Source organism: Benincasa hispida, chromosome 1, assembly GCF_027475165.1.
Source record: "Benincasa hispida cultivar pf3 chromosome 1, pf3_genome.v1.1, whole genome shotgun sequence".
NCBI lineage: Eukaryota > Viridiplantae > Streptophyta > Magnoliopsida > Cucurbitales > Cucurbitaceae > Benincasa > Benincasa hispida.
In genome coordinates this window covers 3,042,301-3,055,660 of record NC_143478.1, presented here as the reverse complement: position 1 = coordinate 3,055,660, position 13,360 = coordinate 3,042,301, and the positions used below count along the sequence as shown (strand labels likewise).

Genomic DNA, 13,360 nt, shown 5'->3' with positions numbered 1-13,360 from the left:
CTAGAATAACTCATATCCCGATAGTTTTTTTGGTTATCGTTTTCTGTCAAGATCTTTACTGACACTTAGTAATTCTTGCAAGTGTGACCCACCATTTTCAGATCTTATAGGACGGTATGAATATGCCTCCGAGAGAGAAGACAAAATCGAAGATGGAACTATAAGACCCTATTCATTTTACTGAAGCTTGGGTTATTCCAAATCCTATGTTACACCCTCCATAGGGATCGCCACGGTCAATGACTAGCTAGTGCCGCATAAAAACGACAGCAAGCACAACATAGGAATCTCACGGTTCAAATTAATGGAGGAGACCGTAGGACAATGTTGACACATTTCCTTCACCCACTTACTATGAACCACTTCCCTCATTCACCTTGTTATTGATCCATGCAAACACTTTCCGTATGGAGCAGTCGAAGTAAAATTGACAAGAAGCCGGGCATGGATCTCACGGTGTGAACTCTTGAGGACATGAGAGCTAATAACTATATATCAAATATATTGTTAATCTCCCATTGAAGTGTTCTAAATGTTTGGGTAATTTACTTAGGCACGACGACTAATTTCATACAACCTAAGTCTAAGTGGTTTATACATATAACTCTTATAATTGGATTTAACCTACAATGTCTTGGTGATAAACCATTTTATTACCTCACATTGCTCACGCAAGCTCATAAAATTAGTTAACAACTCTCAATTGTTCGGTCATAATCCCCAGGTAGGAGGTGTTCCGTAAACTGTCAACTTAAGTACCACCGACCTTAGATAGGTTTATGAACCGATATGAGTTTCGTATTTTATAAGGCAACAATCTATTTTAACGATTAAAATTAGTTGTTAACCTAAGTAAGCATGCAACTGTTCCTTGTTATGGATTTTAAATGTGTAACCAATTTTATAACAACTTACAAAATTTAGGTATGCTTAACATCCACAACATTCAACAAAGATATCTAATATAACTATTATACTAAACATAACCCTAACATGCATACTACATATTATAACAATTATAACATACTGTCAATGCATGTAACATGCTTCCTACGGTGGGGCTTTAAATCTACATGGCATACTGTATGCATATACATGAATTTATTTAATTATCACATACATCTCATGCATAAACAATTAAATACTAACTGTTATGGTTTTCGTTTTGGCATAAACAAGCAAACAGACAGCTAACTATTACAAACAGCTTCATAATCGTCTTTGAACTGCTCGAACCGCTCCAAACCGAACCTAAAACAACTTGAACCGGGTTGGACGAGTCTGAATCGAACCAACCACAACCATTTGAGGCTGAACCGGATTGAACCTTGAGTAAATCGGTCAAACCGGTTGCTCTCAGTCTAACCTCAATATGTTCTAAGGCCGATCATGTAACGCCTGGAGGTAATCATCTAGTGTCATTGCCTAGGGTTGAGAGGAAGTACACGATCACATAGTGTTTCCTGAAAGCTGAACGATCGTTTAACTTTATCGCATAGGACTAGACGATCGTTTAGTTCCATCGTAGTACAATTGCTTAGCTCCATCGCATAATACTAAGCGATCGCATAACACCATCGTCCAGCGCATTCAAGTCATCGTTTAGTATCCGCCGCAGCTAAACGATCGCATAGCTCCATCGTATAGAACATCATCGCGTCGCATAGCATTTATGTACACAACAAGCGCTCAGTGCTATCGCGTAGCACTTCATCGCATCGTTTAGCGCATATCATTACTAAACGATTGTATAATGTCATCGTTTAGTAAAATCAATGTATCATCTAGTTCCCACGACAAAAACAAAGTAATCGCGTAATGCTATCGTATAGTAAATGAGTGCATCGCTTAGCTCCCGCAGGTACACAACGTTTAGCGTTCAATATCACAACGACCAGCGCATATTACTAAACGATCGTCTAGCTTTTCTTCTCATCGTGTAACGTCTGGAGCTAAACGATCGTTTAGCAACTGGACCTCAGTAACAAATTTAAGCAGAAGTTGAAAAATCTCGAACAGCAGCTCGACCTTCTTCACTTGTTTCTTTAACTTAATTTCAACTCTAAGGACCCCAAATAAATTACAGACTCTTGCTAACACGTAAATGTTCATAAAACAAGAGCCAATTATAAATTTAATTAAGAAATTAAAGAGAATTAAAATGCCAAAATAGAGAAAACCATAGCAGTGCATCGGTTTCATATATTTCATGAAAAAACACCCACCTTGCCAAAATTAGACCGAATTGAAAGCTTAAAAGATGCTCTAATACCAACTAAAAGAGTTAAAAACATGCAGCGGAAGTATCAAGGATCCATAAGAATTCTAATTCACTAATTTTAGCAAAAACTGAAGCATGCTCTTCTCAAAAAGTGGGTTTTCAGAACATACCTTTGATGAACTCTCCAAGAAAACATCTATTCAACTGCTGTCTTTACTTGATATCAACGTGAACCACCTCAAACCTTTCCTACTATGCTCTCGGAGCTTTAGGCAGAGTTGTGGGACTCAAAAACAGCTTGAAAATGTGAAGAAAAAAGAAAAACTCACAGCAGCCCAACTGAAGAAGTTAGTCTCTTCTTTTAAAAATTCTCTCAAAATTCTGTATCCTCTCTTCTCCAACAACTCCAATCTTCTTTATATATATTTGATGAACATGCAAAGAAATGGAGTGCATGGCTTGCAGCTCATGCTTAGAGAATCAAAGTAGAGAAGATAATGGCTTTTGTGTGAGCATAAAGATGATGGTAATAGAGAAAACTCATTTTCCATTTTGTGAATCATGCAAACGAATTTTCATTTTCTTTTTAAAACATAAAATGACTTTAACCATTTTAATTCAAAATTTTATTCTCTTAAATTAATTTCATAAATTAATTTTAAAAAAATTAATTAATTTAATATCAAATATTAAATTAATTTTTACACAATAATCATCGTTATACATTTAAATCATATTTAAATAATTATTCTCTTGTTTCGTTTAATTTGAACGTTTTAAATTAATTTCTCAAGCTACCCTAAAGCTTATCCATTTACGAGCTAGTAGGGGGACCTCGCAGACCTACAGATCATGGGCTCCAACGATTCGAGATTAATCGGTTAAACTCATTAGTCCGATCTAACCTCAATTCGTTAACTAATGGGACACTCCACTATAGCCCACAATTGAACTCCCCTCATTGTAGATATATTATGTCCACTTAATAACCATAATCAGATCCTTCACAGGTTGCTCATAATCACAGCTAGGTCAAAAATACCGTTTTACCCCTATGACTACATCTTGTTCCTTAAGTTCCTACTGATTCTCTAATGAACAATTTTGATTCATAATCTCTATGAATCAAATCCTTTCTCTATCATGAGAAGGCGGGGCGCCGATTATTCAAAACTTAGAGTCAGTACTTAAGAGAACAACCTATCTGCTAACCCTAAATAGGGTAGGAGTGAATTCCATCTTACAAGACTATGTCCCCAGCTATTCATCCGGTCTTATCCCCAAAATGGTAAGCTTATTGAGCAGTGCTGTTGGACTACTCTCACCGTTTGCAGATCAGAGGATAATCCCGAACAAACAGGAGTTCATAGCTAGCTCAGGATTAAGATCGAGTTAACTTAGGTTATATAATAAATGAAATAGTCAGTTTTAACAGTAAACGGTCGTTATAAAGAAAAGTGACTATTTTCGTGGTCCAGTCTATATGCAAACTCATTGTGTAGGACACCCCCACTCTCATGTCTTAACATGAACGATTTGTGGATCACATCGTTTGTAGCATCTTACAACTTCTTGTAACAATTACAGAGTGAGCTGCATCTAATCGTGTTACTAGGGTGAGATACCCAATTTCATCCATATACTCATTAGACCATTTAGGTTATATACTGTCAACTTGATCCTGTTTATATCACTACATAAAGTTACAACATTTAGAATATAACCAAGGATGTGTTTATTGGATTTTCATAATAAGATGCAAAATCAACAAGTCATTGTTATTAATAAAATAGAATGTTTAACACGAACTGCGAGTTCTAGGACATTCCCAACAAAAACCAGATTAGACTCTCTTCTTTACAATATTGGATTTGGTAGGAAAAATGTCTTGAATAATTTATAATTTATTTTTGCCAACTAATCAAAAAAGTTTACTAGTCGTGTTTATTTTAAAACTTCAGAACTAAATAGACATGAACCCCAAATCTCAGGGAATAAAAGTGATTTTGCTCATAATAATAATAATACTAATAATAAAATGGATTGTTAGAAAAAGTTAGGACTTTTGGTAGAGGATCCAAATTCTGTTTTATGTTTTCAGATTATCTAACTTCAGCAAATATGTGTTTGGCAAAGACAATCCAGATTCTGTTTCTGAAAACTGTTTTTGTATTCTGTGATCCAAATAGTGCAAATTCTGAAAACAACAATTTTATGTTTTTATTATATCCAGATATTAAATTTTGAATTTTAAAATACAAAATTATATTAAACAAAAATAAAAACACTTAGAACTACAGTACGACATACCATAAACTTAATTCATTTTTTGAAAAGTAAAATATGTATTATAAACCATATAATATGGCAAAATAATAATTATATGAAAAAATTATATAGAATATGTTAATAAATAAATTAATAATAGTTTATTGTCAACTAATATTTAATGGGTAACTATAACAATTTTATGATTTATAAATAAAATATCAATCACATTTTAAAAATTATTTAAATTAAAATCCTGTTACTGAATCTACTACCAAACACATATCTGAAAACATGAAATACAACTCCGTTTTTATTGAATCCATTGCTTTCAAATGCAAAGTAGGTTTCTCTCCCTCGCTCTCTATTGCCACTCTCATCTTGTATTTCTTTCTTGCCAAATACATCCTATTTTTATTTTTATTTTTATTTTGGATATTTTAAACATTTTGAATTTTAAATTTGAAATCCTTAACAATCTTGGAAAGAAACAGAGGGTTAATTTGGAAATCCAAGATTGTAAGGGACATAGATGAGAAAAAATTACTTTTTTAGTCCTCAAATCTTATGCAACAGGTGTGTTTATTCCTTGAGTTTTGAAAATAGATCCTTTTAGTGCTCAAGTTTTTAAGATGAGTTTAAAAGGTCCTTTCCACTAATAGAACAGTTAAATGAAAACGGAAAAATGAATGGACATATTTATTACTCACATGCATGATGAGTGTACTAAAAATTAATGTTTCTTTCTTTCTATTTTTTCTTTTTCTAAAAAATACTCAACAATAATATTAGATTGATTTAACCCTATAAATCCAACTTAACACAAATATATAAAGATCTAATTTCATTATTTTCATATATTGAATTAAGATTAACAACTCAACTTCAATTTATATAGTGAAAATTTTCTATCTAAAGTGTAAAAAAAAGTTGTTGAAAATAAATTATTCAAAAAAATTAAAATCAATATATGTATAAATAATTGTGTTATAAGTAATAATTTTTTTTTAAAAGTTAATAATAAATTTGAGTTAGTTTGGGTTATATTATGGGATCCCAAACCAACCCAACCCATAAAATTTTTATTTATTTGAATCCAACCTAACCTAAATGAATGGATAATTCAATTCAAATTGTACGAAATAAGTTGAGTTGATCAATTTTTTTTATTATTATAGAGTTTTTTTGAATATCCCTAGACCCACGAATGAGGTATGAGACAATAACCTAATAACTTTAACTCATCTCTCCAATTTTGCTTTCCTTTCCATTCCTTTACTTAGCAACCCAATTTTTCATAATATTTTGATTTGTTTTTTGAAGTATAAAAACTCAACCCTGAACGCACAATTTTTCATAATAAATTGAAATCCCAAGTTTCAAACCCACTATTTTATTCCCCTTCGTTCTTCACAGTTCACCTCCTCCTTTTAACAACATTATTTTGGGTGAGATCGAAGCGTGGGATGTCAAAAACTGATCGAGAGAACCTAGGTTGATTTTCTCCACACTTTTCAACTTCATTGTTCTTTGCTCTGTTCCAATTGCAATCTTAACATTTTCAATTTCTCATTTAATTTGCTGCAACCTTTCTATTTGTGTTTTCTTCACCCCAAATTGGTCTTCAAGAATTGGTCTCTGGTTCTTACTTTTATGGCGATCCCACTCTCTGGGCCCCCATAGTTCGATCTTCAAGGTCTGTAAATGGTGGTTCTAATGGGAATATTGATCCATCAAAATCCCCATCTTCTTCTCCTTCGTCTTTTAATTGTTTTCGACTGAAAAATCTGAGAATTGGGTTTAAAAGAATTAGGGCCGGCTAAATCAATGTAATATTATTATTGATTTTTTTTAAAATGAAAGAAAATCTTAAACAGCATCAATTTTTAGTACACTCAGTAACTAAGGTCTATTTTTAAAATTCAGGGACCAAAAAAGGTAATTTTCCAAGAGATATATAATGGAAGATCTGTGTAGTGTGAGTAGTCCTAGAAGAATACTGAGTGTATCAAAAAGAAGAAGAGCTGCAGATGAGAAAGCTGCTGGGTTTGGGTTATCGGGAGACCATGGCCCAAAACCTTCTGAAGTTTATGGCTTTATCGGATCCATCTCAACTGTAGTTGCTACAGGTCAATTATTTTCATTTTGCCTTACCTTTGATTATTGTCTTAGAATATCTGAGCTTAAAGATTTTTTTTTATGTTATGGATCAGTTATATACTTGATCTGGGCATATCTTCCAGACTCTTGTCTACATTCAATTGGAATCTATTACTATCCAAACAGGTAGTCACCCTCTTAATTCATGCTTTTACAAATCTAAGGCTTGTTTTGTGTTGCTTGGTTGAGGGAATAATAATAAGATGGGAAATGGATGTTGTTGTGCGCAGGTACTGGGCTCTGGCGGTGCCAGTGTTTGTAATGGTTTCTATAGCATTAGCCTTGCTGTTCTACATTGGTCTTAACTTTTTGTCAACTCCACCCCCAACTTCCTTCCACATCATCTTTGGTAACCCTCATTTTCTTTTCTTATAAGGGTTTCATTCTAAGGAATTGAAATTTTAGTTTAAATTAGTAGTTATGCTTATGAATTAATGGGACATCTTTAATGTTAATCTAAGTTGAAATATATATATAGAAGAAACAATTTCGAAAATCTTGAAATACTTTATTGGCGAATTGCAAGAAAGAAATCCAATTGGAAATGAAAAAAGATAAGCTGTAAAGAGCAAACGGATGTTGAGTTTTACACTAAAAGAAAGTAGTAGGAAGACCCTATCCATAAAACTCTCAAAAAAAGAGGTAGCATCCTAAAAATTGCGTCCATTTCGTTCGCCACAAAGGTGCCAAAGAATGCACGGATGAGCATCCAAGAGGGTGAACCAAAACTGAGATGCAAATGCATAAAAAGATGACTAGGAGATTCAACATTTAAATTACACAAAGGAGACAAAGTTAATCAAGTTTGCATATATTCTTTCACCATATTTTGTTATTTTTATGTAAAATTATTATCTAGTCTCTAGTAAGCCTTCTGAAATCTAGGTTTTTTTTTTCTTTTCTCCAGATGAGTTCAGTAAAGAGCCATGTATCTCTGCTTGTTCAGAACAAGATCAGCCTATTGAACCGATATCCGATATTGGCATCAACAGAATCAACAAGCTTATGTTCAATAATAAGAAATGATAAATAGGTACATAATTGGCAACTCTTGAAAGAAAATCCCACAGCATGTGGCTGAGAAAAAAGAAAAATAGAGTTGCACATAAATATTGCTACAATGTCCATATTAGTTCCTCGATAGGGAATACTGCAAAGGGGGCGAGTAATGGCAGTTGTGACTTCCTGACTTGAACCTTTAATCTGAAGGGATAACGGAATATCACACAACATGATTTCACCAATGTTTCATGTTTGGGATCTTCCAACATCCATTGAGCAATGTTGTAGTGGTAGGTTGAAATTCTGGTTTCGCCATCAGAGTGCAGTTTTTCGGAGTCTATGAGGTCAGAAGTTTCCATTGATGGCATGTTTCCCCGGTCGTCTTTGATTTGGGACATCTAAGAAACGAGCATTTCATGTACTTTTTCTTTCAACTGCATATGTTGCAAGGAAATTGGTATCAGAATCAAAGTTCTTAGAATATTTTTGTGAACCAATTCATATTATCTGAGATACTTTAGAACTCTTTTTTTTCCCCTGAAAAGAGGTACTTTAGAACTCTTGATGCTACCATAACCATTCCAAGAATAACAATTCGATAATAAAAGCTCAGGTTCATGAAGAGAAAGGGAAGAAAGAAGAGAATATCACCTGAAAATGCTGGTAGTTTAGGACCATATGACCCACCAGTATTCCTGGTGTAGTGAATGGGTAGTTACAGATCTAATGAAAAACAATAGTAGTAAGAAAGATCCATCAAGATTAAAGACATGTTATTCAATTTTTTCGTGTTCAAAATCAGTGCAAAATATGTTTTTCATCCTTCAAAATCAATTTTTGTGGTAAAAAAAATTATGTTTAAAAGTGTGAAAACATTAAATTGATTTTAAATGATTAAAGACGTTTTAGAATATTTTTAAACATGACAAGCGGTAATAATCACTTTAAAATCACTCTCAAATAAGAAATACTAGTGAATATGTACACATCTCAGGCTTCCCAGTAGAGAGGATTCGAATCAAAGACGACTTTCCAGGGGCTCCAACAAGCCAGAGTTCCGGCATTGTCCGTAAAGTCTGATGAATTGTACATATCAGATATCATTGTTAATAAATGTAGAATCCAAATTTTTAAGAGCTGGCAGATTTAGATGAACTTAAGCAAGAACAACGACTCACTGGCTCCCAAAAGCGTATTTGAAAAAATGAATATGCCATTAGAGCAGAAGTGTAATGGCTAAGCGACATTGATTAGAAGGCAAGATGTTAAGAAACTGCATATCCAGAGTTTCCGTTCAAGGGGGAACGATATGAAATTGCCAAACCATGCGAAACAAATGAGATAATGAGCATTCTAATCAATAAAATCAATTTCAGTTTAAGGTGGATCGATCCTGTTTTTCTCTGATCTTGTTTTCTAAAAGAAGAGTGAAAACCGATTGAACTCCAGAGTCTTGCCATTTTTGTTTATGACAGATGGCATATTTCACTTACATCAAATTAAGATGTAGAATGGCACAACCTCCGAATTAAAGTAAATGAAAAAAAGAAACAAATATCTTCACTTTGATTTTGATAAATTTCTCTCAATTTGTTTTACTGACTGAAAGGGATTTAAATACCCTATTTACAGTTTTGTTACATTTGCAGAAAATATGGAGAGGAGTTATAAAACTTCTCTCTCTCAACAGGTATAAAAATAACTACCCACTATTCTTTAAATACAAACTGACTCAAAAAATTTAAATTACAGAATACATAAAGTACGTCTTGTTGACACATGGAGAATTGGAAAGCTTGGCACAATGAGCGTTGGTAAGTAGCCACGTAATCAAGTTTGTAAATGAATTTAGTGAGTTGTTTTAACTTCCTCCCTCAAACTCAATGGTGTTGATAGCACATTGAGTTTTAAACACAACTCACGAAATTTAGCTTTGGTCAAGGGCTTTTAAGACCATCAGCTACCTGCTACTCCAATGGTACAAACCGCACATCAATTTCTTTGTTGAGAACTTTATTGCGAACAAAGTGAACATCAAGCTAGACATGTTTGCTCATCCAGTGAAAAATAGGATTGGCAGCTAATGAGAGTGCACTAATATTATCACACTAGAAAATAGGTATGAATGTGTCGGGCATTCAATTTCTTGAAGTACTGCTTATACCCAACTAATTTCTGCTGAAATTTGTCCGAGAGAACGATATTCTGATTCAATGCTCAATCGTGCAACAACATGTTGCTTCTTGGAGCTCCATGAGATTAAGACATCTCCAAGGTACATATAATAGGCTTAGATTGATTTTCTATCATCAAGATCACATCCCCAATCTGCATCTGAATATCCTGTAATTTGTAATGAATTAGATTTGGGAATGTAAAGTCTATGCTCCTTAGTACCTTTCAAATATCTGAGTACACGCATGATTACGTTCCAATGTATATCTGTGGGAGATTGTAGAAATTGGTTGAGTTTATTGATAATGTATGATATTTCTAGTCTTGTATGTGTGACATATTGTAAAGCTCCTATTGCACTTCAATAAATTGTGGGATTATTTATGTTCCATCATTCTTTGTGAATTGGCGTCCTGTTGCAGCAAGTGTGTTATAAGGTCTAAGATGATTGAGCTCTAATATGTCTAGTAAGTCATTTATATATTTAGTCTGATTTAAAAAGAAGTACATTTCATCTCTGTGAACTTGTATGCCCAAAAGATAGGATAGATCTCCTAAATCTTTCAATGCAATTTGTTGATTTAAAGCGGCAACAAACTTGTTAACTTGAATATCACTATTTCCTGTAATAAGAATGTCATCCACATAGACAAGTATATAAACTTTAACTTGATTAGTGACAAGATAAAAAAGAGAGTTGTCAGCTTTGGAATTCTTGAAAACACCTTTTAAACTCTCAAACCATACCCTAGGAGCCTGCTTCAAGCCATATAGGGATTTGTCTAGCTTGCACACATAATCTGGGTTTTGTTCATCAACAAATCCTTCTAGCTTCATCATATACACTTCTTCATCTAACTTTCCATTCAAAAAGGCATTATTGATGTTTAATTGTCTAATCTTCCAATCATAATTAGCTGATAAGGTTAAAATGATTTGTATGATTCAACCACAGGACTAAAAGTTTCGTTAAAATCAACTCTTGGAATTTGATGAAAGCCTTTAGCTACCAATCTTACTTTGAGTTTTTACACACTGCCATATGAATTTTTCTTAGTTCTGAATACCCACATGCACCCAACTATATTAAAATTAGTAGAGTAGGGTACTAGCTTTCATGTCTTGTTTCTATTAAGAGCTTCCATTACTTCTCTCATTGTTGTGGTCCATCTTGGAGATTTCAATGCGTCTTTAGCTGATTTAGGTTCCCCAACATCAATACGAGTTTGTGCCACTAGGTAATTAATTTGTTTAGGTTTAAAGATGCCACTCTTGGATCTAGTTTGCATAGGATGAGTGGGAACAATAGCATTAATATCTTCTTGTGACACATTGGATATTGGCTCTACTAAATGAGAAAGACAATGAGTAGAAATAGGACTTTCAATTCTGTAATAAGAGATGAAATAGGACTTTCAATTCTAGTGATAGGAGATGTTACTTCATTTACCTCATTAAATATATATATAGGACTAGGTGTAAGCTGATTAGGATATCCAGTTTGAACCTTGTTGGCTGATGGAATAGGAAAATTCATCTAGAAAACTATAGTCTCATAGGAATGTTGTTTCTCAACAGAATTTGTAAGAAAGCCAGATTTGAAAGGAAAATCATGCTCATTAAAGATTACATGTCTAGAGATGTACATTCTACCACTAGAACTTAGACATTTGTATCCTTTATGAGATTCACTATATCCCAAGAAAACACATTTTGTTCTATGATATTGAAACTTGTGAGATTGATACGATCTTAAGCAAGGATAACAAGCACTTTCAAAGACCTTTAGAAAATTATAATCTGATTTAGTTTGGAAAGTCTTCTCCCATGGGGTTATATTATTTAGGATAGGTGTGGGTAGACTATTAATTAAATAGAAAGCAAATATAAAGGCATCCCACCAATATCTTAAAGATATTGAAGCTTGTGCAAGAAGAGTTAAACCCATTTCAATAATATGTCTATATTTTCTTTCAATAATTCCATTTTGCTCACTAGTGTGAGGACAAGAGTGTCTAAACTGAATGCCTTGTTCCTTTAGATAGTTAAAGAAAGGTCTAAATTCACCATCCCAATCATTCTGAAGAACTTTTATTTTTCTTTCCAAGAGATTTTCCATCAAAGTCTTATACTGTACAAACATTTTTAATGCTTCTCCTTTTGTTTTTAACGGTATTATATAAGTTAACCTTGAAAAATCATCCACAAAATTGATATCCAGCCATAGAGATTATAGGTGAAGGTCCTGATGACGAGCAGAAATGCACGTCATTATAGGCCTTTTATTTAGAATTATGAGGGTTGTTAAGTAGAAGATGTGGGATTATACTTAGAATTCATGAGAAAATGAGTTTACGTCTATCGACATTAAGAATCTCGGCTAACCCACTATTATGCGTTATTATGCATTCAATTGTTTATTTTTGTAGCAACCGCAGAAATCGATCGCATACGCGGAAGCCAGGCTATCGCAAGGACGATCGCATGCGAGGAATCTCTCCATCGCAGAGGCGAACACATACGTTCGACACATGGATGTTGCGGCCATTAATTGCATGCGTCCATCGCATAGAAGTTGCGGCTGTCGAGGGAATGCGATCATCACAGGGAAATTGCGGCTACAGAATAATAACCATAATAGAAGGATGAGCGCAAGGGTGGTGAAATGCGTTGATACTCTGGAATCCAAACATGAACGCATACCTCGGGAGTATCAAAAGGTGATGTTGACATTTCACCTACCACGCCGTTAGATGCAAAATTTCAGAGAAGGATCATCGCGTCGCGAGTGCCAGATTCAGAGCAGGTCCATTAATGTTGTCAGTGATCAAGCTCTATAAATAAAAGTCGTTGAGTAGAACTTCAATTCATCGGGGGTTTTCTGCCTGAGGGCAGATCCTTGTGATCCAGACGAAAGCGTGAGAAGATAGCTTGAGAGTTCTTCATCCTCTTAACCATTCTGAGTGACGACCGAAGCCTTCGCCGGAGTTAGAGCTTGAAAGAGTCTACTCCACCGCCCATCCATGGCACCACCGATAGCCTTGACACACATCTGATGGAAGCAAGACATTGCTTCCATCCGCCCCTCCATATCTCTTCTATCCTTGTATTGTATTGCATTTTGGCTTAAGAGATTAATACATTTTATGATCAATGCATTTCTATATTTCCTTCGATTCCATCTCCATCTTCATTTACTTAGTATCCTTTACTTTCATTGCATCACTAAGTAAGACTGTTAGAGTATCGCATACTTAATCATGCGACATAAGAATATGAAGCATGTAGCAAACCACCGGGAGGTATATGTTGCGCGAGTGTTGTGAGAAAACCTTATTTGTTTAGTGTGAAGCTGTAGCAACGCTTGTCTATAAGCGGACGCAATGCTTGTCTATGAGTAAATCAACAGCAACCAACTGCCTGGGAGGGTAAGTAGTTGATCGCATTAAGCAATATAAGCAAGTGTTCACTAGAGATAGGAATAATTTTACGTCAACCAGGTTTATGTGATTACTTTGTCTTATGAGCACATCA

The 13,360-nt window shown here is 34.3% G+C and overlaps 1 protein-coding gene across 2 annotated transcripts; it reads left to right on the top strand.

Moving 5' to 3' along the window:
- Window positions 1-5,746: 5,746 nt before the first annotated feature.
- LOC120071915 (phosphatidylinositol N-acetylglucosaminyltransferase subunit P-like) lies at window positions 5,747-8,195 on the top strand. Of its 2 annotated transcripts, XM_039024360.2 has the most exons (6): window positions 5,920-5,983; window positions 6,119-6,185; window positions 6,416-6,618; window positions 6,703-6,775; window positions 6,880-6,998; window positions 7,557-8,195. In XM_039024360.2, exons 3-6 carry the CDS (start codon window positions 6,450-6,452, stop codon window positions 7,673-7,675), a joined length of 480 nt encoding a protein of 159 aa, XP_038880288.1. In that variant the 5' UTR covers window positions 5,920-5,983; window positions 6,119-6,185; window positions 6,416-6,449; the 3' UTR covers window positions 7,676-8,195. The 2 variants fall into 2 exon arrangements, with proteins under 2 accessions (XP_038880271.1, XP_038880288.1); XM_039024343.2 differs by lacking the exon at window positions 6,119-6,185 and having other exon boundaries at window positions 5,747-5,983.
- The last annotated feature ends 5,165 nt before the right edge of the window (window positions 8,196-13,360 follow it).